The sequence below is a fragment of the Lindgomyces ingoldianus genome (assembly GCF_010093535.1).
Source record: "Lindgomyces ingoldianus strain ATCC 200398 unplaced genomic scaffold BDR25scaffold_20, whole genome shotgun sequence".
NCBI classification, from domain to species: domain Eukaryota; kingdom Fungi; phylum Ascomycota; class Dothideomycetes; order Pleosporales; family Lindgomycetaceae; genus Lindgomyces; species Lindgomyces ingoldianus.
Genome location: NW_022985181.1, coordinates 1,081,577 through 1,104,418, shown reverse-complemented (window position 1 = coordinate 1,104,418; position 22,842 = coordinate 1,081,577). Strand labels below are relative to the sequence as shown.

Sequence of the window (22,842 nt, the reverse complement as noted above, 5' to 3'; positions counted from 1 at the left end):
TAAGTCTTTTAAAACAGTTTAATATATATAGATCTAATTAGTTAGTAGCTCTAGATTAGTTATTTATAGTACCTTACTATTTTTAAGATAGCTTTTAATTTCCTCTTTATACTAGCTACTAGTTGCAACTATAAAAGAGCTTTCTTTAGGGGCAGAAAAACTATTACTTTTAAAAAGAATTACCTTAGTAGAGTAATAATTAAAGTGCTACAGCTGCAAAAGAATTAGCTTTAGTGTAGGCTAGTTACTAGTAAGCTTAGTAAGTTAGTTAATTACATAAAATCTACCTTATTTAATTATACTATAAACTAATTCTTAGCAATTATATTATAAGTACAGCAAATTAGTTTGTACTAACTACAACTTGTAGTCCCCTCTGCTCCTCTAGTAATTGTATAATTGTACTAACAAACTAAGTTGTAGGGCGGTTGAAAACTCCGAGTCGAATCGTATTACTTCCGATTGGTTACGCTGTCCAAAACCAAGAGTCACTCCTGCTCCTCAAGGGCCTGGTCCGGTTTTAAGGTGTCAGATTACAAACGACGATGAATTTCTGGTTCTTCCATTCCCGCAATGCTTCAACCCTTCCTAACGGCAAAGTCCAACGCGCCGAAAACAGTGGCCAGAATCCTCGGAGGGGCGAGAAAAAGACTTATGGTCGATCACTTTAGCCATGACATCCTCTGCTAGTATAATGCAATACAAATCTCGCGGGAGCTCTACTCTTGTGTCAAGCCACCACTCAGTCTCCAACATTCGGGTTGTAACCCTAATCTTTGGCAGGATTAGGTGTCTGGAGCCTACTTGAGCAGTTTTCATACAGCCTTGGCTTCCTTCAAGCTGCAATCTAAAATCCTAGAGGGGACCATAGAAAAAAAACCTCAAGGGCATGTATAAGTGAGGCCAGAATGCAGAATGTCATGCTATCATACATTTCCTTGGAAGAGGAGCTGGCAGCCACGCTCGGAGCTCCCCCCCCCTTTAAAAATTTCATTTAAGACTACGTACCTGATAAATACTAGCTCACCTTTCGCTCGAGGAGAGGCCGGAACCATTAAAATTCTTCTGACTGCAAAAATAAGCAAGTAAACCGACGAACCAACGACTTCATCGGAGATGGCGACTGGCAGGCTATTTAAATCCCGTTGGCGTTGTGAGCACTTACGAGAAGCAGCTAAGGATTCACACAGGTATCCAAGCCGTAGTGTGAATCTGATTCTGATCTGGGATTACACTAAAACGACATTCTCATGACCTGAACCCAAAAAGCGGGTGGCAGGCATATCTCATGGCAAAGACTGCGCAAGGGAAGCCGAGGGCTATATCCATGCGGCGGGTCTTGGGGGAGAATAGCAGCGCTAGATAAGGAAAGGAGGGGAACCACAATGAGAGCCGAGATGAGGCGGTGACAGGATTTAGTGGGATTATAAAGGTGTTGGGTATGCTATGCATCTCCATGGTACTGGCATGAGAGGCAAAGTTAGTCCCTAGTCTGGGTGGAATAGAAAGAGAAGAGACGGAAGGCTCTGCGTACCGATAGTGCTTTAAAGAGTCCTGTTGAGACTTTACCCCATGCACAAAGCAGAAGAACTCTTATCGAGTGCCGAGAAGTATATCCTTAACCTGAGTTGATATTACGAACATGGTTCTTGCCTGAGACCACGAAGAAGCCTGGTACAAAGATAGGTGATAGGACCAGAAATGCGAAACAAAGCCTCCGGAGTCACTCTGAAATAAATCTAATACCCATGAGGTGTAGCATAACGATTTTTGGATAATCTCAACGGTACAGCCTTTGGAGGTCAATGTGACGGTCTATTATAATCGTTATTTTGGGGTGGACAATATCGTAGTGGTCTTCGCTCCTTTCTACTTCATCGTTTCAACCAATTCGATACCTTTCGTCGTTATTCACCCACTGTTGCTCAACTATCCACCCCCCTGTATTGGGGTAATTATAGCCCTGTGCTAAAAGTAACAAAAGGGATATAACTATATTTGGCAGACTAAGACTTAGTTCTTGATGGTAAGGATCCATAAATTCCCAACAACATATACCACGGACGCATATTTTGTGGTCATTGTCGTGCTAAGAACTTCAGGGCATATTCGGATGGTGATGGCTCAGCTAGCCCAGAGGACGTGGGCTAATTACAGCCCATCAAAAAGATTGAGGAGTGATGAGAGCCGTATGAGCTTTCGTAAGCATCGTCGATTGTCGTCATGGCGGAGAGATAGGATTTTGAGCGAATCGCTGCTGCTCTTCTATGAGTTTCGTAGTTTCCGATGACAAAGTTAAATTTAGTGAGTTTATGACTAATGCGTAACCAATCCAAATTAGGAAAGGTCCAAGCACGCAATTTGGTAAGCTCCGTCAAAGCTTCAACAACAACTGAACCTTTCTGCATCGTGCCACGAACATCAATAGCACATACACGGGGTCCTTCATGCTCATGTAGAGATTAAGCAGACATTCAGGGAAACAGTCTTCATGTTTCCTCGGTTGCATTACTGAACTACAGGATAGCACCCAACCACACCTAACCACACCTTTTCCAAGTTCCTTCCGGATAGGACCAGTTCGGGTCAAAGGATCAACGGCCCTCCCAACAATGCTTCGAACAAATGTATGTAAACTGGCTTCAAATTCCGTGTATTTCGAGAAGATCGAAAAAGGAGAGGGATACAAGCACGACCGAGCCATAGTACCCTAGGGCAAGATTGGGTGGAAAACATGGGCAAAGTCTCGTGCAGCAAAAGGCTAGTGGATACAAGTGGGCGTTTAATAGAACACCTTGATAAGAGGAATGTAGTGAGATCTGGGAGAGAGGCGTTGAAGACGGACAGAAAGATCGTGTCGATGGCGAGAGCTATGCTTGGGCTGAGGCGTCTTTGGCGTGTAAGTTTGGCGTCTGATAACCCACTAGAAACTCAAGTCTTTTTGCTTACACAAATTCGCAAAACCTTTAGGATACCGTGGGAAGGATTCCAAGATTCAGTAATGCGTCACAAAGAGCAACAGCCAGGTTTGAAAACAACAAGCTTCCAAGCTACACATCTGAACCTATTACCGCTATTGGTGGGAGCAATGAGGTCGTGTTAGCAAACGTAATATTGAGAATATGTTCATGGAGCGGCTAGGTTAGAGCTGATGCTTCGTCGCACGCTATTCGGGGCAAACATCAAGAGCCTCCTTCATAACCCTTCCGTTCACGGTTATTAAGCAAGTGTTAATACCTGCGTCGTTTTCAGGTCACCGCACTCCCTTCCCAATATTATGCTCCCACAAGATTAAATGCGCCGGGCCTGTCTAGAAAATGCTGCTGATATAACATATCTCTTTCTGCAAATACATCTAACCACATCCCGTTACTCCCGCGAGATTTGCAGTTCTTTCTTGATACTTGTCACAGAGGTGAAGGTTCGTTGCAGTTGAAGTTCAAAGTTATTGTGGCGTAGCAAGCCACGCGTGACGACCCGATCCCCAGGGACTTCAATTTACACATCCTAAAGGCAGAGGTAACGAAAAGGAGTGTACTACTAATATCTTCCCCTCTTCTCCTATGTCTCTGCCAATCCACTTTGGCGCATCCTACCTCACACATACCCACGTCAGCCTCCAATATACAGACGCCGAACCTCGACATCCAGGAGCTATGGGTATTAATTCCAAGCTCAAAAAATGCACAGAGGCAGGTATGCCGCATTCCTTTGACATCAGATCTGAATCGTTCGGCCACGAGCACCCATACGTGGAGTCTGTCTTTCCCGACCATTGTTAAAATCGTGGACAGGTACGAGGAGATTTTGGCGGATGCGAAGTGGAATGTATAAGATGGAGAAATGCTGCTGGAATGGGTGCTTGGTAGAGATTATTGGGATAGTAAGCAAGCCAAGGAATGTGCGAACCCTTCCTTCACTCTTCATTTTACACCGATGCGGAAGGCTATTCGTGAGAGTGTTGGGCATCTCTACCGTGAGCTCTTACCTACCAACTTCACTGGTGTGTGTAGCTGATACATGTGCGGCACTCGGGCTTCTAGTTGTAGATCCAAAGTTCCAGCGTCGCGGCGCGAGAAGAATTTTGGTGCAATGTGGCGCAAAGGTAGCAGATCGAATAAGTGTTGAGGCAGTTGTTGAGGCAGTCATTGAGGCGACAAATCACAGCTAGGGGTTGTACAACCAGGAGGGCTTCGAAGTTTTGAAAGATCATGAAATTCCGCTGTTGGAGTGGGGGGCGAATAAGACCAGACAGAGATTCTCGTGGATTAAAAGACCGGCAAAGAGCATGGAAACCTAACGCGGTCAATTCGGAAGGTATGGAAGATTGACTGAGGGTAGAGTGCGTATGGAATCTGGCCTGAAATGTGTACGTCGCCGTAAACTGATATCCAACATAATTCATTTCGTTCATTTGAATCTACCTAACTGTCTTCTATTCCATCATAGCGCAGACTTTTGAAGAAGCGAAATATGCCCGTTACAGTCTGCAGCTGCATTTAGCAGTCAGACATGCAGGGATCTAATTATCATGATACAGAGCACCATCCGATTCATGTATGCCCTATCACCAGGGCTTCCTACAGGGAATTTGATCGTGGTCGCGAACCTGAATCGTATGTCGATATCGTGATGAGTTGAGGAAGATGATGCAGTGGTGCCTCATGGACTGACGGCGGCTTCCTTCAGCCTGATAACTGCAGGGGTAATAATGTTGGTGATGTTCGGATTACGGAGTACAAACAATACGGATAGCCTGGAGCCGTATTGCCGTTGTGCTGGCCGAGATCCCAAATACCAACCTTCCTCCTCTCCACGTTGTAAGTTCACGATACTCTAGCTGTTGAACAAAAGGGTGTAGGAGGTGGACATGGGCGCCTGAGACGGAGGGTCGCACTCGGGGTAAAGGTCTAGAATAGGAAGCGCGGCGAAAAGTCTGTGGCAAGGAATTTTCCTGATAGGGTACAGTTTGATCCTGATCCGGACAAAGATGAGTTGGAGAATGATTACTATCTAGGGTTATTGAGATTGAGGGATGAGAAATGCGTGGAAAGCAGTTGCGTCGATGGTCGTCAGCCGCGGAATCACCAGGAAGGTTGTTCAGTAAACACTATTCTAGTATCAAAGAAATCTTTTAAGACCTTTGTGAACGCCGTAACCTACTGAAGTGTGACTTGACACCACTTCACCACTTCACCTTGGCAGCAAACCGTTGCCATTGCATTGCATCCTAACACTCCACGTGGAACTGAGGCATCTCTCCGACTCAGGGACTCCTTCGAGTGGGTTCCCTTCCTCCCCAGAAACCACTGCATTCCGGGGACTCCGCAGTCGGTCCGTAGAGAACAGTGGAGCATATGCACCACAAAACTCCAGCCTTTCGTCCTGGCGGTGTCGAGGAAAAAGGGGCCAGCAAAACCTGCCTCATGACATAAGGCGACCAACTGAAAAAGGAAAGGCGCATCGCGGAACTGGGCTGAGAGTTATCTCAGCTAGCTCAGACGTGAGGAGAGAACCGAGGACGCACAAACCACCATGCATATTGCTACTCCAAATAGAGTATGGCCTGGGGGGTTAGCGGTTTCTGACCCCTGTCAGTAGCGTTTCTCTCCTCAGCCGTCTGAGGGACTTTTGTGATTTTTTCTATGAATAGGCCTATTTCAAGAGCATCACAATAGAATTAGATTTACAATATCTCTACTACTATATGTCTGAATAGGCTTAGAATTTAATAGAATGTAGAGACAAGCTATAGCTATAAAATAGTATATTTTTTACTAAATTCTAACTATTATTGGCAGAGAAAAATCTAAACGCGCGCAGAACTTTGACCTATCCATACCCTGATTTCAGATTCATAGTATCGCCCTCCTGACTAGAACTTGACAACCAGTAGACCAAATTCCCTAGGATTTTGCAGGATCCCTAACAGAGCTAGTCTGAGACAGCTCCTAGATCCTCAGAGTCCTCAGACAACAGCTGGTTGAGCTGCAGACATGAGGGCGATCGCGACGTCCCTAGACTACTATCTACTGGACTATAGCTTAACAACTAGTAGACTAAATCTCCTAAAATTTTGCAGGCTCCCTGATAGAGCTAGTCTGAGACAGCTCCTAGATCCTCAGAGTCCTTAGAGTCCTTAGATAACAGCTAGTTGAGCTGCAGACATGAGAGCGATCGCGATGTCCCTAGCCTACTATCCAGCTTGACAACCAGCGGCCTAAATCTCCTAAAATTTTGCAGGCTCTCTGATAGAGCCTGTCTTAGACAGGCCTTAAATTCTGAAGATGATATATTGTGTGGTTAGGGAGTCGCATTGAGGTGTAGTCGTGGGGTCATCAAAATGTCCTGCGCAGGACTTAATGGCGCAATACTCTGCTGAATCTTGTTAGAATTAGGTTACAAAAATGTTAGGATATAGCTAGAGACTGTCTCTATTACCTATTAAAATCTAACCTAGTTTGGACGAAAAGTGGTAGAGCTACAGTAATTCTTAGTTGAGCTGGTGCATGGTGGAGGAGGTTTAGAACCACGATATCACCTAAAAAATCACAAAAGTCCCTCAGACGGCTGGGGAGAGAAAGCCTTTCTTATACCCTCATTGGCTAGAGAGATGGGGCTTGCGCCACTGAAGCTACTAGCAGGGGCTTGCCCCTGTCAAGGCTCTCTCCCCATCCCGTCTGAGCTTGCTGAGATAAGCTGAGAGGGTCTCCCTCTTCCGAAGAACCCATCGGATGAACGCAACAATCGACTCATTCGGCCTTCCAATGCCAGATCACACCACCGTGCGCCCGCAACAACCCTTTGCCCGATTCCGACCAGTCGGTCAAGCTCGCTGGCATGAAACGTGGAGGGCTAGAAGCATTCTGTTCAGAACTAAGACCCCATGCCTCGGTTACGAGCCTGCATTGTCGTTATTTCCATGCAAGCCACTCTTCTAGAAACCAGGGCCAGAAATTTGACATCGACTCTTCATGTTTAACAAGACGGCTAAGGTTGCTCACAGATCTCCAAGCGCTGCTGTACATACCAAGTCAGCGCCTTCCTCAGCCATTCGCGAGATGACGTCCGGGAATAACGCCGAGGAACGACGCTTACACAGCTCGAGCATAGCGGGTCTAACAACCACGCCATGCTTCCCCGCAAAATGAACCGTGTGAGGAAAAGGGTGATCTCCCTTGAGCTGCCATCTCCTCCGACTCCTCCAGTCTAGCCTCTCTCCGCATCGTCCCTAGCTCCAGCTCTCTTTCAACTCGCTCCTTCATCTCCACTTCCCTCCGCCAATCCGGGTCTAAGTCTCTACCCGCCCAGACCATTCTAAATGAGGTCACGAAGGACCCAATTGGCGTCCTATGCCTGAACCATTCCTGGACCGCTGCCCTAAAGGTTGAAACTCCGTGAGCCCGTCGGTCGTGGAGCGGCGATACTTCACACTTAGCGCTTCAACGTCTCAGTTAGAGATCGTATTCGAAGATGTAGTGTGGAAATCTCTGAAGAACACCAGCATCCGGGTCCTCAGTCGGCGTCAGACGCTTCAAAGGGTCTGAAGGAGCAGCAATACCGCCGAAGCCGCTGTGTCGAAGTTTCTTATGTCCGATTCGATGGAATCGCTCCCCTCACCACGAGGCTTCTACCGTGAGCATACTAGCAACGCAGCTCCACTCCTCAATTGAATGTAGCCCGTGATCTGTGGAGAGGATTGGTCTGGGCTGATCACCCAAAAAATCAAGCTATGTGCCACGCTCCGCTAACCCTCAATGCCCCCAGACGTGCTCCGTGCGGAGCCGCTCTGCTGTTCGTCGTCATTATTTCAAAGAGCTGGGCTTCCCCAGCTTCCCCGACTTTTGCATGACCTTGACCTCGCATCGCTGACTACCTGTACTCTGAAATTTGGAATCGACGGTAACGCCAACGAATCTTAATTAGCACCTCCGCCGGCTCCTCTTTCTCCTCAGGTCTCTTCCTCGTTTTGTACCATTGTATTTTGTTTGTTTACCGTCATCATGTCGAACGTCTACGAGAGGACTCAGAAGAATGAGAATCTCACTCCACCGACACCAAGAATGAACGAAACAGTGAACGGAGGAGGCGCGCCATTGGAAAAGGATTTCAGCCAGAATGGTAGGTCTCCTACCGGAATGACCAGCATGCGTGGCCTTTGGGTAACGTGACTGCAGGCAATCCATACAATCTAGGTCATACTCATCTGGACTCAGGTCACGACTCCGATGCTGCGCTCAGGAAGATCAGGACCGCCGGGAGTATCTCAATTTCGCCGGAACTGTTTGAGAAGATTTATTTGTCGCCTCAGAACAAGGTCCACGGCGATCTGCGAAGAACAGTCGGTAACCCAACACCATTGTACGTCCCCCTCGTTATCCAATAGTTGTACCCAACTTTCCGGCCGACGTGCTCTAATTTTCCCAGGGCACTCATCGGTTTCTTGATTTCGTTGACGCCATTGAGTATGGATCTCATGGGGTGGAGAGGCGCAGGTGGCAGTGGAGCGGCTGGACTCGGAACGTACTTCTTCTTTGGCGGTCTATTAATGACACTGGGAGCTCTGGGTGAAGTATGTTTTTATCTCATCTTTGTCCTCCCTAATGCCTTTGATGGCATGGCATGTCAGTAAACCGCGACAAGAAACTAACACCATTCAGTGGATCATCGGCAACACATTCCCATTCGTTGTTTTCGGCTCATTCGGTGCTTTCTGGTTAGGCTGGGCTGCAACCCTTCAACCTTTCTACAATGCGTACGGCGCATACTCTACTACTGACAATCCCGCGGACGGTCTCGCCACAACTGGATTCCGATCTAGCTTTGGTACGTGTTTAAACTCCACCTGTGTCCAATTTTGCTACATTACTTTCATCTTAACTCGGCCTCACCACCCCCGCGACTCCCCCACGTTAATCCTACGTCCTCTCGCTCTCGCTTAGCCCATTCATCACCATATATCCTCCACACCTGCGTTCCTGTGCTGATGCCTCCCACAGCATTCTTCTTCGTAGCTATGGGCATTATGTGTTTCGTCTACCTCATCTGCTCCCTGCGCACCAACGTCTGCTTCTTCATGATCTTCCTGACTCTCGTCTTCGCCTTCTCCATGCTCGCTGGCACGTACTGGCAACTCAACAATGGCAACACTGCGCTCGCAGGACGTCTCCAGATCGCGGCCGGTGCATTCGCGTTTTGTACATGTATCTTCGGTTGGTGGATTTTCATCGCAATTATGTTAGCGGCGGTTGATTTCCCGCTCAGTCTACCTGGTAAGTAGATTCCACCTGTATCCTTCAATGTTAAGCTCGTTGTGCTAATGCTGGATAGTGGGCGATCTTTCTGGCATTGTCAAGGGAGCTAGTGAAAAGGCGAAGGATAGCGTCTAAACCCTTTCTTCTCTGTGCCCCTTCTGTACCCCTCATCCCGTTGGGTTGGTGCGCTGTGTGGCTCGACGTCGCATGGCTTTGGGTTTGTCGGGTTTGAGATGAGAAATACTGGGCTGGGGGATCGAGAATGGGGAATATTAAATGGACTATACACGGAAGAGTTGGAGTCGAAACAATCATGCTAGCTAGCTGTATATACTCTAATGCATGCATGGGATGGTATCGACATTAATGGCTGAGGAAATTAACAGTGGTTTCAAATGCTTCGAGTTTCCTGTTCAGGAGGAATTGAGATAGCAGCAGGCTGCATTCTGTGCTGTTCATCCACAGAGTTTCTTCCCCAGACGGTCAGCCACGATGAGTCTCTTCGCATTCATCAAAGTCCTCGCCGCTCATCGCTCATCTTCGCCATCCTCTCCCCAAACCCCCCTCTCTTCAAAAGCAACGGTATCAAGATCTACCATCCCAACTCTCCTACTCCCGTTATCCCCGTTATCCCCACCCTCCTCATCACTATCATCTTTCCTCGCCTCCTCCCTCGACATCTCGCCCCACCCGGCATCTTCGTCCTCGTCATCCCGCGGGAAAGACGGCGACACAGGCACGAAGTCATCCATGAGATTCTGTGGTAAGCCTGTTGGGAAAAGATGTGATTGAGAAGAAGTTGTGGGCGGTGTAAGGGGCATCATAGTCATTTCGGGTTCTTGCGAGAGGGTGAGAAGTGGGTCGAGGTCTACGAGTGGGGGTGAATGGGCATCGCGACTTAAGGCAGATTGTTGAATTTGCTCTTCTTTATTGTGACTAAGGGGTTCGGGTTCTTTGTGAGAGTATTTGCTATGCGAGCGTATTGAGGTTGGGCGGTCTTCATGGGTATGCTCGCCTTCAGAGGTAGTTGGTTTCGAGACCTGGGGGTTCGCGGGCTGAGTTTTGGGGAGGTTCGGGTGGTGCTCTGTCTGCTGCTGTTGCGAGAATGGGAAGATAGAGAATAGAGTTGAGCTTAGGCTATGTCTGTTCGGTGGGGCAGGTCGTGTCACATCCGTATCTTTGGTTTGGGTATTTGGTGTTGTTAGAGGTGGTAACAATGCTGAATGTGAGTGTGTGGCTTTCGACGTGGAGGTGAGGACCGGGCTTGGCGGCTTTGATATGATCGTCGAGTCTGTAAGGTCAGCGCTGCACATTTCGCAGGATGTGAGGTCAGCATGGTTAAGGAATGTGCAGCGGGGGCATTGCTTCTGTTGTGGCAGTGATGCAGGGGAAGCATCTTGTGGCTGCTTTTGTGCCGGTGTTTGCGAAACAGCCTGTCGAGGAGCGGCCTCCTCGGCTCCAGGCATGTAATATCCAGGGCTGTATCGCTGAGCAGTTTTAGAAGTCTGTCGGCGAGCCGAGATATTGGGGTTTGATGCTCCTCGTGCCGATGTTGGTTGCTGAGATACGGGACCAGGAGAAGGATCAACGGATATCACAACAGTGACATCTCTCTTCGTTCCACACTTCATGCATTGACACTGGCGGACCACACTCTTTGTATGTGTATCCGTGATCTCAGCCGGGGCATCAAACCGAATCTCAAATCGATCTGGCTCCCCAAAAGACCTGCCCTTGTCCTTCTGTCTCCAGGCTTGCGCATTTGAATACCCAGCTCCTTTAGCCACGATAGGCATGATTGGATCCACGGCACCGAAGACTAGGTGGTCGACGAAAGGTACCAACATCAATGTTCCACTGCTCTTAATCTTCGCATCAACTTCCAGGCGGAGTCCAAAGTCATCGATGGAGTGGAGATACCTGAAGTACTTCGAGAACATGTCACCATACCAAGACCTGACTTTCACACCTTGGCCTAGCAACTCCTTATCCAAGTTCTTCGGTGTGGGTGATGGCCATAAAGCATCAATAAGATGTTTTTCCTTCAGTGCCTTTCTAACCATTAAATCCAGCCGGCAAGACTCATAAAGTTTCTTCTCGAGCCGTTCATGGACCTCATACTTGGCAAACCGAATCACGATCCCCCTCACAAATCCAGCATCAAGATTCCGCTGCCGAATAAAATAATCCAGAGATTCGAGATCTTTCTGTGCCTGCGCGTTCGCGGGCCGGAAAGAGAGAGGAGCCAGCTCGTGACCCATGCTAACCCATCGCTGCGGTTGGCGGGGGTCGGCGGTTGCGGTGCTGAAGAAGGAGCGGATTGGTGCGTATTCGGCTTTATAGTAGTTGAAGATAAAGTCTAGAAAGTCTGCTTCTACGAGTGGTAACATAGCGTGGCCGCGAGGGATGTCCATTATGGAGGCTCAAGGTCGAAGGTGGCGATGTTCGTCGCCGTATCTCCCGCCAAATGTCACAGCGGGCGACTGAAAAGAGAATAGGAAAAAAATCCGTGAATAATGAGAAAAGTGGTACACAAGGAATGGGGAACGAGAACGTGGAAGATTCCTCTGCTCAATCTGTCTTTAGTTCGTCCACATTAATGCTGCTGCCTTGGGTAGAGGAAAGAAGTTTACGTGTGCAGGTCCCAGCTCGGTTTATCAAATGACGAAGCAGTCGTGTCTCCCAGCCACACCCTCGCACCCTCGTGATCATTGCTTAGAACAGTCTGGATTGATGCGCGAGTGTCCAATGATGGAGTGGTGTGGTCAAGTTTCGGGTTCGCGGGTTTGTGAACGCTGCGTCATTGCCCAGGCTAAATTGTGGCTGTGTGGCGCAGCTGAGTGATAATAGCAAAAAGGATCGTAACTTGCAGGATTGAACATTCACGCAAAGTATATCGAGATTCGTCTAGAGTCATAATGATTTGCATTCACGTCCAGAATGCCCATGCACTACGGAATACTTTTAGCTCGGACAGCCCCGGACAACCAAAATTCAGCTAAAACCGTCCACAACTCCAAACTCCATGCAATGCTATGCAAGAAACATGCCAGAAGCGGCAAGCTCGTGGCGGGTATCATAAACAAGGAAACCACCTTCTAATGCTAACCCTCCAACTTGATCCATTTTGGCCTTCTAAACGGATGAGCTTCCGTGTTGAAGACCCATTCATCTAAGCTAATCATGTCTGGCGGACTGAATATGAGATAGAAGTACTTCAAAGTCTCAGCTAGCCAAAAAGACTCCATCTTGTCCTCCGGCTCAGAGTCCTCTGAAATATCCAAAACATCCAACACTTGTCCATTAGCGTAGCGAGTAGTCGAATACTTTCGGATGCTTGTGAACATATCCCATGCATGCTCTAGATATTCCTCGTTTCCTGTCACACGGTACATGATGAATACGGATTCAATCGCTTCAGGGCGGAGCAGATAACGGCGATCCCGGATAGACGTGAACCCTTTCGGGAGCTTCAATTCCTCCATTGCGGCCTTGAAATCGCCATCGTACTGCGTGGCCCGGTTCAAGACATGTTCCTCATATATGGTTTGGTTCCATGGACATGTTGAACGTGACTTGCATGGAACCACGTTGAAGATTTCCGGCATGATTCCCGTTGGCATCGAGTGGTAAGCATAAATGCAGCCTTCGGTTAACTTGGCGCCAAGATCTACGTGGCGGTCGTTTTTAAAGATACGGCCTGCCAAAGCAAAGAAGCCACCGACGAAACATGTCAAGTGTTGCATCTCAGGATCTAGCGAAATGGACTCCGGGTCCGATGCGTGTACGTCACCACAATATAATATATCTTCTCCCGGCTCTCCATCAGGTAGCATGGGTCGGAAAAGCATGTGGGCGTCGATCATGGATGCAGATTCCTTATACAGCTTCTCGTACACTGGCTCCAAGCCTCCAAGAAGAGCGAAGGTCTTTGGGAAGTATTCGTACGAAGAGTCGGCCATGGCTCCCAGCGTAAACGAACGGTCGTATGAAAGATCCTGTTGGTAAGCATTGGCCCAAGTTGGGAACAGTCCTGGAATGCGAGTGCTGTTTTGAACACGATCGAAGAGGTCCGTGACTCGGGCAACGGCATCGTAGTATTTTGGTTGTTGGGTGATTTGGGCGAGACGTACAAATTCCATTGTTAGTGAACCAAGGCCCGCGAAGCAGATAGAGCTATCCGCCGTGAATCCTACACCAAAATTCTTCTTTGCTAGGTCGATTGCGAGCCGATCCAGAGGCATATGGTTTGTTGTGTCAAATGCTCGGTAGAGCATCTCACCCAGTTGTATTGCCTTGTCCAACATCACCTTCTCATGAGATAGATCGTAGGCGCTGAGTAAGCCACCAAGGTATCGGATTGTGGTTTCGAAAACGCTGATAGTGGTCATCTCTGATTTGCCAAAGTCGATGGCAGCTACGGCCGCGACAGCCTCGTAGAAATCATCCTTAAACCCCATGATCCAGAGCGAGTCAAGAGAGTCAACCAAGGTAGCACCCCAACCCCCAAAAGGATCGACCCCTTTTGCGGTCACAGGCATCAATTCGTCCCGAGTCCAAGCCCACCGTTTATAACTGTTCCAATTGCGCTCGAATTCGTTTCGAACCGCAACACGATATCTCTCCCTCATGTCTTTCCGTGATTTCGATTCATCTGTGAAGGTGAATTGGATTGGAGGGAGGGTTCGGGGTTTACCGGCGGGAAGGGGAGTGAAGGATTCAGGCTTGTTATGAAAGGGCGCTTTTCGCCAATCGTAAGAACCTTTTGCGAGAAAGCCGTCAACATGAGCACGGTCGTTCATGTAGGCCTGATGCTCTTCGAAAGAGACGGCAAACGGGTCAATCGGGCCATTACAGAGGTAGTAGAGTCCGATGACGAGACCGGCGATCAGAGCGTAGACGAGATTCCTCGAATGACGGCGGGACAAGGGCTGATAGGCGCCATTACGCGGGACCTTAATCTTGACCATCGTGCGCAAGGTAGGACGAGAAGGTGGACATGCAATGGAGGAATGCGGTGGCTAAGCTGTGTGAGCGAGAGCGAATATCTAATGTTGAGCCGTTTCGAGTCCAGCAAACGCCTGGGCAAGCCGCCAGGCTAGGGAGCGAACTGTGAAAAGAACGGCGTAATAAGATGCACCATGAATAGTGCAGAAAGATAGGAATTTCAGGCGCCTGTCATGGCTGAAGGAGAGTGAAAGGAGAGGACACATTCGCGAAGAGACAGTCCTGTAAGGAGAAGGGGCGGCTAGCCAGCAAGTCTAAGCTGCCAAGAAAGTACGAGGCATTGCCCACGGGCGCCCATCAGCAAGCATACAATCAGCACTGTGCCACTATGGTATTCGGGGTTGTTTTCTGCAAGATAGATGGCGATGTTCTTAGAACGGTTGAGCTCCACGAAACGTGTTCAGATTCAGACGCTTAGCAGAGCCACTAGAAGCGACGATCAAATTGCAGCTTAATTTTCGCGCTTTGGGCTGCAGATTTGATTGCACCGCCCAATCCCTGTCAGGGTCGGCAAGTGGTGCCGAGCAGCCATCAGCTGTGGAACTGACCTCAACTTATGCTTCAGCTCCAACTCATGCCACAACCATCGCCAGTATCCTGATTTGCGAGAAGTTTTCAACAACTGCCTTCTAGTCCAACTCTAGAACCTTGTTTGTATACTTTGGACCTTCACAACTCTCCGCTCAATTATTGCTGGGCCTTGGAAGGGACAGAAATGCTATATTGCCCGCAACATTCTTTCCTCCCCTGTCTGCCCATCATCAGCAATGCCCTAGCTGATCTAGTCCCTAACGCGACATCCAGTTCCATGAGAACATCCCCATCCTTCAGTCTGGACGAGTGGGACCCAACCAAACCCTCCGGAAGCCGTGTCATGGCGAAGCCCGGTTCGTCACGCGGTATTCTCAATCATGTTTCCCAGGCCGTCTAGCATCAGCGGAAGATGCTCAATCGTAGCAAGTGTCTTAGCTGGTATTGGAGATATTTCTATGAACCGCCTATGCTATTACCTCGTCCAGCCGCTTTCCAATCCCTTGAACCGCGCGCGCAAAATTTGAACGACCCTAAGTCTTTGCCGTCCTCGTGTCTCCTCGTCCCTGACTCCCCCATTCTGGGCAGGCTGACCAGCACGAATATGTTAAAAGTCTCGAAAAGACCTCTGGATTTTGTTTTCCCCCTCCTTCGGCGTCATCTTAGCCAGCCATGCTTTGATGATGAGTGCCTCAATATAGCTCACTGTCTGAAGGACGAAGATTAAGACTGAGCAACCATTCCTTGCATACACACCGTCATCCAGCTAATCGATCCACTGCGCACCGTCGGTTAGCTCTGCAAACTCGGTCCTCCGATGTCTTCTTCCTGGTCGCTAAAGATTGTCATCTTCCAAGAGAGTAAGTCCCTTTTCATGCCATCGTTTTAGAAAAGTAATCCATCATTTGACTAAGGCGGATAAACTCGAGGTAACAGTTTCGGAAACAGCAGTAGGTTCCCATTTGGGCCAAGGGGCATATTGGGAAAGTAGCCAAATAGTGAAGTCGATAAAGGCTAGAGTCTCTTCGGTAAGCACATGCTTATGAGAAAGCGGTTCAGAAGGAAACAATGCTCAATAAGGGCCCACTTAAGAAATTTAAGGGAGATCAAGGCCTTGAGACGCATTGGCCATCGACACTGCGTTCATCTGGTGATATACAGCCGGGCAATATCTTGATTAATTTTACAACTGTATATTTGACAAATTGTTACATCTCCCTTAATTTGTCAGGCCTCGAATGATGCACGACCTAGGACAGGACGACGTACGGGATAGTCATGTATTGTGCACCTGAGGGGGTGGAGTATGTTAAATTCCGCGGGCAGAAGGGCTCTCCAGTGCGTTTCTAGAATTGCTTACAGTGATGAAAGGAGCTACATTGCAAGAGCTATGCGACTCTTTCATCCAACACTCAAGCGGGAAACGCTTTTACGAAAACGTTTCCTTTATCATAAAGGTGGTGGTTACTTGGACGATTCGGTTATGATGGGAATCCCTTGGGTAATGGACACTGGTAAAACCTTACTGGAACAGATAGGTTTACGGCTGACATCCTGGTCGCTGCTTATTTCGTCTTGCAATTCCGACGGAACGGGTCGTAAGCGCTTGCCGGAGACTGGAACTGGTTTTGATGATGATCTATGGGCAGACGTCTTCTACGAAACGGAAACTACGAAAACTACTTTGACGAGGCAGTCGCTCCTTCCTTATGGATGCATTAGCTTAAAGGGGAGCCCTAGAGGAACGTCAACCAACGTACTGACCTAAATAGGTTCAGTAGGTGCGAGAAAGGGAGCTGGAGCTTTGTGAAACAAGGCACTAAAGTAAACTCCATGGTGACCGAAGCCTTCAAGAGTTAGGTTTGACACGAGCCTAAAGTTTAGCCATCTTTCGGGTTTACTTTGATTGGGCTTTACTTTCGTAAAGATACCCCTTCCGTTTAAATTTCCATAATTTCATTGTGTCTAGGAGGCCAGTAGGCTAAACGAGTGCAAGGGTTTTACTTCTCACCAATTCCAAAATCCATCACCATCCTGAAAGAGTGTCCCTTTTCTAGCATCCAAGCCACCAGCCACTATATCAAGGAATCCTCAATACCCTTTAGCATCCTTCCCTAACCAAACTTTGCCTAACACGTCACCAAATATGATCCAAAGGTGACCTTGTTACACCCGCCTCCAAGCCCCTTGTTCGACCCTGCACAATTTGTTCCAGAATAACTCTTCCACTTGCACCCTCCATTTAACTGGATATTGATGCTCTGGCCTCCGGGATGGTAGCATCCTCCTCCTTCGCCATGGACTTTTGTTGCGCTACCCGAGTTGCAATTCGGGCCTGAGTAGACGATTCTGTGGGAAGGGGCAGTTAGTTTGAAAGAGAGAAGAGTGAAAGAGAGGGAGAGAAGGGTAGCGAGATGAGAGCGAGGGGAAATGGAAGGGGATTACAAAGGGATGGTGAACTTACGCATCCCAAGACCCACGCTTAGTGAGTTCAACCCCAGCGTCAGCCTCCGCGGCAGGAGCAGCAGCGACGAAAGCGGAGAGGAATGAGAGGGAGAGAACGACTGATTTGACTGGAGAAAGCATAGCGACGCTTGGAACAGAAGGTTTTGGATTTTCTATGAAGTCTAGAAAGATGGTGAGAGAAAAATCCAGTCTTCGATTTCGCGGGAAAGCGCTCTCCTTTATACATCCTCTCTTCACGCACACATGCAAGAATCCGTGGAACCATACTCACAACGATCTACTTTTGCCTCACCTATTCTACACTCGAAGTATCGCACACTCACACCATGAGGCCTCCCAATCCAACAAAGACTCTACTAATGCGGAGTATCACTATAAATTGTCATACCCGAATAAGGTGAGAACATGAGCCGGATCACCTCGGAGAAGGATGTTGTTCGTCTAAAAAGGTACTAGATGCATCTCGCATGCATCTGCTTGGGTTTCGATGAAGCTCCTCCTGCTGCAGTGACTGCAAACTGCAGGTGGCCTAAAGATCACGGGCGTGAGAGGGCGGGGGGCGGGGGGCTGAATGGAGGTGAGACAAATATTGCAAAGTTTTGTTTGGGTGCATCGGAAATTTAGGTAGGGAGAGTCGTGATACATCATATTAGGCTTCGTCTTGTTTAATTGTTTGTAGGTGTTGGCTGAATAAGGAGATAGAGAAGTCGCTATATACCAGGCCTACGCAATAGAACTCAAGTATCTTCTTGGGGGCGGCGTTTTAGATGTAGAGGTGTAGACAGTCGGAAGTATAAAAACCAGGGGATTCCAGGTGGCTGCAAGACGACTCAGAGTAGAAGAGCGTAGATATATGTTTAGGTTGGCATTAAATTGGCAGTTTCGTACCGTCGCGCCTAGGATGTGGTTACAATAATAAAAAAATACGCACTTACCACACACCCAAATTCTTGATAGCCCCGTTTGAGTACCTCGTCCATCCTGGTGATTCCTTTGGGGTCTGAAAGTTAAAATATCTTTTTGCCGAAGTCCGTTGGTGTAACCTCGATGTCCCCAATTGCATTACACGAGCACGCATGTCCTCAACCTTGTTTGAAGATTGGTGGGGGCTCATCTAGATCTTGGGTCAAAGGGTACTGTTGCAGCCGGTCATCCTCCGGAATCAATTGCGCCCTTACACGGACACAAGTAGACCACAAGATTGCCCATAGCGTTAAGCGTTAAGTATAAATCACAGAGGATCAGCTTTATTATTTCTATCAGGTTTAACGTAGGTTTTTATCGGTCGTGGGCACGGGGCTAATCATACCGCTCCGCCGATGCTTCTTCCAAAGTGCTTTCCGCTCAATGCTTTCACTCTCCTCGTAGGGTGCCGAAAGGGAAAGTTTGCCTAGGTTTCTAAATCTCTTACTACTGTCCTCGCTATCCCTCTTCCATGGGCAACAGTAACAAAAAACAAAAACATACGACAGCAGGCATTCGCCAGTAGTCACCCACCTAGCTACTAATCCGCCGGTATCAAGCTTAAGTACCGCTTAGCTAACGGGAAGCGCTGTCATTCTTGATCCTATGGTCGTATGTGGCAGTGAGGGACGATTGCTGCCTTCATATTAGCAATCACTCTTTAGAGGTTGGAGAACCAGAGGCTAAACACAAGCATCAGCATCACGATGCAACATCTTCAGGAGTCAGTATGTCCAGTTATTTTGCTCAGAATTGTTAGCACTTAGCATTTCTACATACATTTGGCCGATAGGTGTTCTATTTCGCGTATGGCCAAATTAAGTGAATGATGATGGGTGACACCGAAAGAGGCCCAGCTGGATTTGGAACAGCCTCCTCGGCCAAACTTTTATCCGTGCCAAGATTTCGCCGAACCAAGCCTAGAAATTTCTGTGCGGCAGTTATCGATTAGCTTTTCGCGACCACGAGCACAACCACGACTGCTCCACCTCCCTCACAAAGCTGCCACCATGAAGACGCAGTGGAAGGACATCCCTGTAGTGCCTACGAGCCAGGAGTTTTTGGACATTGTACTGTCCCGAACGTATGCTAATCGCTTTCGTTTGCAGGGCTGTTAGCGGGGCTAACATTTTTGCAGTCAGCGGCGTCTTCCCACCCAGATTCGAGCTGGATTCCAGATCAGTCGTATAAGAGCTTTCTAGTAAGGATTCATTGCCCTCTTACTTTGAATGCTGCCATCTCACCAAATTTTCCAGCACCCGAAAAGTCAAGTACACATCCGAAACCTTCACTGAACGATTGTCCGGCACCATCCAAGCATTTCCCCGCCTCCAGGATATCCATCCGTTCCACCGCGACTTACTGAACACATTATATGATGCAGAGTATGTATCATTGTCATGTATGGATATGGAGAGACTAACCAAAGTGCTTCAGTCATTTCCGAATCGCTCTTGGCCAATTGAACACCGCGAAATCTCTTATTGAAGCCGTATCTCGGGACTACGTCCGACTGATCAAATATGGGCAGAGCTTGTTTCAGTGCAAGCAGCTCAAGCGCGCGGCCTTGGGGCGGATGGCCACCATCTGCAAGCGATTGAAGGATCCGCTGGTGTATCTGGAGCAAGTGAGACAGCATCTTGGTCGCTTACCCTCCATCGACCCCAATACTCGGACTCTAGTCATTTGTGGATACCCAAATGTCGGCAAGTCAAGCTTTCTCAAGAACATCTCACGCGCGGATGTGGATATTCAGCCATACGCATTCACAACGAAGTCCCTCTTCGTAGGACACTTCGACTATAAAATGCTGCGCTTTCAGGCGATAGATACCCCTGGAATTCTGGATCACCCTCTAGAGGAGATGAACACGATCGAGCATCAGAGTATCTGCGCTATTGCACATTTGCGAGCGTCGATCCTCTACTTCATGGACTTAAGTGAGCAATGCGGATACTCGGTTTCGGCCCAAATCGCACTTTTCCACAGTATCAAACCTCTTTTCGCCAATAAACTGGTTTTCATCGTCATCAACAAAATTGATCTAATGCGACCTGAAGATCTGGATCCGGCGACTCAAGAACAGCTTCAGGGCATGCTTAAATCTGGCGAAGTGGAGCTGCTCCAGCTGTCATGTACAACTACTGAGGGCGTCATGCAAGTGCGAAACTCCGCATGTGACCGTCTGCTCGCTGTACGCAATGCAGAGAAGCTCAAAACTGGAACGAATAGCTCAGGTGAGCCAACTGGACGACTGGGAGATCTTCTGAGGAGGATCCACGTCGCCCAGCCTATGGGCGGCGTCGTCCGTGAGACATTTATTCCAGATGCTGTGAAGAACAAGATGAAATATGACAAGGATGATCCGGATCGGCCGGCACTAGAGCGCGACCTCGAAGAGCAGAATGGAGGTCCAGGTGTCTACAACTTCAACATGCGCAAGAACTATATTCTCGATAACCCAGAGTGGAAGGAAGACCGCATCCCGGAAGTCTTTGAAGGAAGGAACGTCTACGACTTCATCGATCCCGACATTGAAACCAAGCTCGCAGCTCTAGAGGCCGAAGAGGAGAAATTAGAAGCGGAAGGTTTCTATGAAACCGAAGAAGAGCTCGAAGATGCAGAGGAGGCAGACATTAGGTACAAGGCAGAATTAATCCGGGAGAAACGGCAACTCATTAGAAACGAAGCGAAGATGAGAAAAAGTCTCAAGAACAGGGCGGTCATTCCAAGAACAGCCAAGTCAAAGAAGCTGTCTCAGATGGAATCTCATCTCGAAAGCCTTGGCTATGATGCCTCCAAGGTTGCCTCAAGAGCACGGAGTCAAAGTCGCGGCAGAACCGTTCTGCGGGGTAGATCTGAGGGCGTGGACGTTGATGCAATGGAGGTCGATACCCCCAAGGCTGCTCTTGAGAGGGCGAAGAGCAGGGCGAGGAGCCAGAGCACAAACAGGAGGATTGACGGTGTCACTAATGAAACCGCTCGATCCAACGCAGAGAGACTGGCCAAGCTGTCCCAGAAGAAGATGAACAGGATGGCTAGACAAGGTGAAGCTGACCGACACCAGACAGGCTCGTTGACAAAGCATTTGGTAAGTTTTCTCATTCTAGAAGCGTTCGAGGAAAGAGATTCTAATTCATGACGTAGACTATTGGCAAACGTGGGATCGGAAAAACCAATAGGCGGTAAAAGTGATATGTGTCCATTGTGCAATATTCGAGGTTCACACATTTTTGGGGCTCATGAAACGGCGTTTAAGGTGCAGGTAATTGGTCTTAACTTCGGAATGCCTGCAGATACCAGGACGTTGGTCAATCATTCTGTAGGAGTCGAAGTCCCCTTATATTAACACATTAGACGACGATAGAGGTCATCTTCCAATTTATGTAAGCAATGTGGGACTTATTTATGATGTTGTGACTGAGGAAGGCGCTATCTGTCCGCAAACTACGTTGTTCCCCCCAATAGAAACTCCAGATATCCCATTCCAAGGATCCTCAATCTCCATCGCCGCGTCCCACCCATTACTCATTCACACACTCTATTGTTGCAAGGTGGCGCCAATAGCTCAGTCCTCACGTTTCGGCCACTCTCTCTTCCATATCTTCCACCGCTTCGGAAGATTCAAATATGGAACCAAATCCCAGCCTTCCACTCCGAGAAGCCTGATTGCGACTGGATATGCCTCAACAATCTAAAGGGCCTGCACCATGTGTTGCCATTACTGCCGAATCCCGAACTTTCTAGGATTGGGGTAAGTTAGCCCCTTAGGTTATTTTATTTGGTGGGCGGGTGGGTCAAGTAAATGAGGGCAGGCCATTCTCGGATTCTCTATCACGGCATATCTTACGCTAGCCCTGCTCACCCTCCACTACATCACAGTCTATGAATTCTGTCGGCGAAGTCTGAGTGGGAAAGAACTCGTCAGTCCCGTAGAGCATTGTACTCTCACATTTCTACGAAACATGGTCGTCTGAACTCCCACCCGACGATTCGAATACGCAGTGGAGAAATCCGTTCTCATCATCAGCGACGCGCAACTTGTAACCGGGCTTGCTATTCTCGTGAGCTGTTATCCGCAGCGAAAGTGCGGGATCTCGGCGTACCATTGGCAAATGCTGATGTATGTGGCTTGGTTCTCGTCATTCACGTTCCTATCGGCGTTGGTTTCTTACAGAGGTATTTTGAGACGAATCAAAGTCTGAGGATTATAAGAGTGTGTTTTATGTAGGTATTGGCTTTAATGCCGATTGTGGCGCTGCTGCCGACCGGAAGTCATAATTGGCTGGATCTAGCTCACGAGAGGGGAGGTTTCTATCCGAGTCTCAATACTGTGTGTTACTCCAAGCAACTCACCCTGGATACGTATACCCACGGCGGACCTAAGGTCTGGTCAAAGGTGCTCTCGGTGCTAGTCGTCGGGATCTCATACATCTGTGGTGGCATCCGACTCTTCAATCCCACGTCGGAATTCTCTCAACGATACTATCGCACGGTGCTAGGGTCATATACGAAGCACTTCATTCAGTCCCTCGAAATCAAATACCATCCTGTAGGTCCCCGAGCGGCGTTTTACAAATTCCCATATCCCTTTGTCTTCCCTGTGTTCGTGGGCACCCGC

The 22,842-nt window shown here is 48.4% G+C and overlaps 8 protein-coding genes across 8 annotated transcripts; 5 read left to right on the top strand and 3 right to left on the bottom strand.

The window, feature by feature from the left end:
- Positions 1-1,711: 1,711 nt before the first annotated feature.
- BDR25DRAFT_343654 (uncharacterized protein) lies at positions 1,712-3,141 on the top strand (the record flags this gene model as incomplete). Its single annotated transcript, XM_033693846.1, has 6 exons — positions 1,712-2,201; positions 2,281-2,304; positions 2,342-2,364; positions 2,528-2,627; positions 2,814-2,899; positions 2,971-3,141. Exons 1-6 carry the CDS (start codon positions 2,024-2,026, stop codon positions 3,139-3,141), a joined length of 582 nt encoding a protein of 193 aa, XP_033546527.1. The 5' UTR covers positions 1,712-2,023.
- A 729-nt stretch (positions 3,142-3,870) lies between these two features.
- On the top strand, positions 3,871-4,285 carry BDR25DRAFT_155842 (uncharacterized protein; the record flags this gene model as incomplete). The annotated part of the gene is made up of 3 exons (XM_033683967.1): positions 3,871-3,976; positions 4,014-4,144; positions 4,172-4,285. Coding segments are annotated over 3 exons (351 nt in total), but the record flags the coding sequence as incomplete, so codon positions are not given.
- Positions 4,286-8,063: 3,778 nt separating this feature from the next.
- Positions 8,064-9,389, top strand: BDR25DRAFT_228345 (uncharacterized protein; the record flags this gene model as incomplete). The annotated part of the gene is made up of 6 exons (XM_033685272.1): positions 8,064-8,121; positions 8,178-8,361; positions 8,428-8,572; positions 8,661-8,826; positions 9,000-9,272; positions 9,331-9,389. The coding sequence occupies 6 exons, from the start codon at positions 8,064-8,066 to the stop codon at positions 9,387-9,389; spliced, it is 885 nt and encodes a 294-aa protein (XP_033546525.1).
- Positions 9,390-9,802: 413 nt separating this feature from the next.
- On the bottom strand, positions 9,803-11,859 carry BDR25DRAFT_263624 (uncharacterized protein; the record flags this gene model as incomplete). The annotated part of the gene is made up of 2 exons (XM_033686831.1): positions 10,823-11,859; positions 9,803-10,759 (listed from the first exon to the last, which is right to left on the bottom strand). Coding segments are annotated over exons 1-2 (1,803 nt in total), but the record flags the coding sequence as incomplete, so codon positions are not given.
- A 463-nt stretch (positions 11,860-12,322) lies between these two features.
- BDR25DRAFT_304390 (class I alpha-mannosidase) lies at positions 12,323-14,649 on the bottom strand. Its single transcript, XM_033690199.1, has one exon. It carries the CDS (start codon positions 14,222-14,224, stop codon positions 12,359-12,361), a length of 1,866 nt encoding a protein of 621 aa, XP_033546523.1. The 5' UTR covers positions 14,225-14,649; the 3' UTR covers positions 12,323-12,358.
- A 199-nt stretch (positions 14,650-14,848) lies between these two features.
- Positions 14,849-15,259, top strand: BDR25DRAFT_304389 (uncharacterized protein). Its single transcript, XM_033690198.1, has one exon. It carries the CDS (start codon positions 14,977-14,979, stop codon positions 15,190-15,192), a length of 216 nt encoding a protein of 71 aa, XP_033546522.1. The 5' UTR covers positions 14,849-14,976; the 3' UTR covers positions 15,193-15,259.
- Positions 15,260-16,732: 1,473 nt separating this feature from the next.
- BDR25DRAFT_356416 (uncharacterized protein) lies at positions 16,733-18,467 on the bottom strand (the record flags this gene model as incomplete). The annotated part of the gene is made up of 12 exons (XM_033695629.1): positions 16,733-16,773; positions 16,804-16,867; positions 16,934-17,141; positions 17,257-17,524; positions 17,551-17,576; positions 17,632-17,677; positions 17,712-17,769; positions 17,799-17,981; positions 18,042-18,154; positions 18,194-18,301; positions 18,346-18,412; positions 18,453-18,467. The coding sequence occupies 12 exons, from the start codon at positions 18,465-18,467 to the stop codon at positions 16,733-16,735; spliced, it is 1,197 nt and encodes a 398-aa protein (XP_033546521.1).
- A 726-nt stretch (positions 18,468-19,193) lies between these two features.
- On the top strand, positions 19,194-21,571 carry BDR25DRAFT_288636 (nucleolar GTP-binding protein-like protein). The gene is made up of 5 exons (XM_033688403.1): positions 19,194-19,305; positions 19,360-19,422; positions 19,478-19,606; positions 19,659-21,312; positions 21,369-21,571. The coding sequence occupies exons 1-5, from the start codon at positions 19,232-19,234 to the stop codon at positions 21,408-21,410; spliced, it is 1,962 nt and encodes a 653-aa protein (XP_033546520.1). The 5' UTR covers positions 19,194-19,231; the 3' UTR covers positions 21,411-21,571.
- The last annotated feature ends 1,271 nt before the right edge of the window (positions 21,572-22,842 follow it).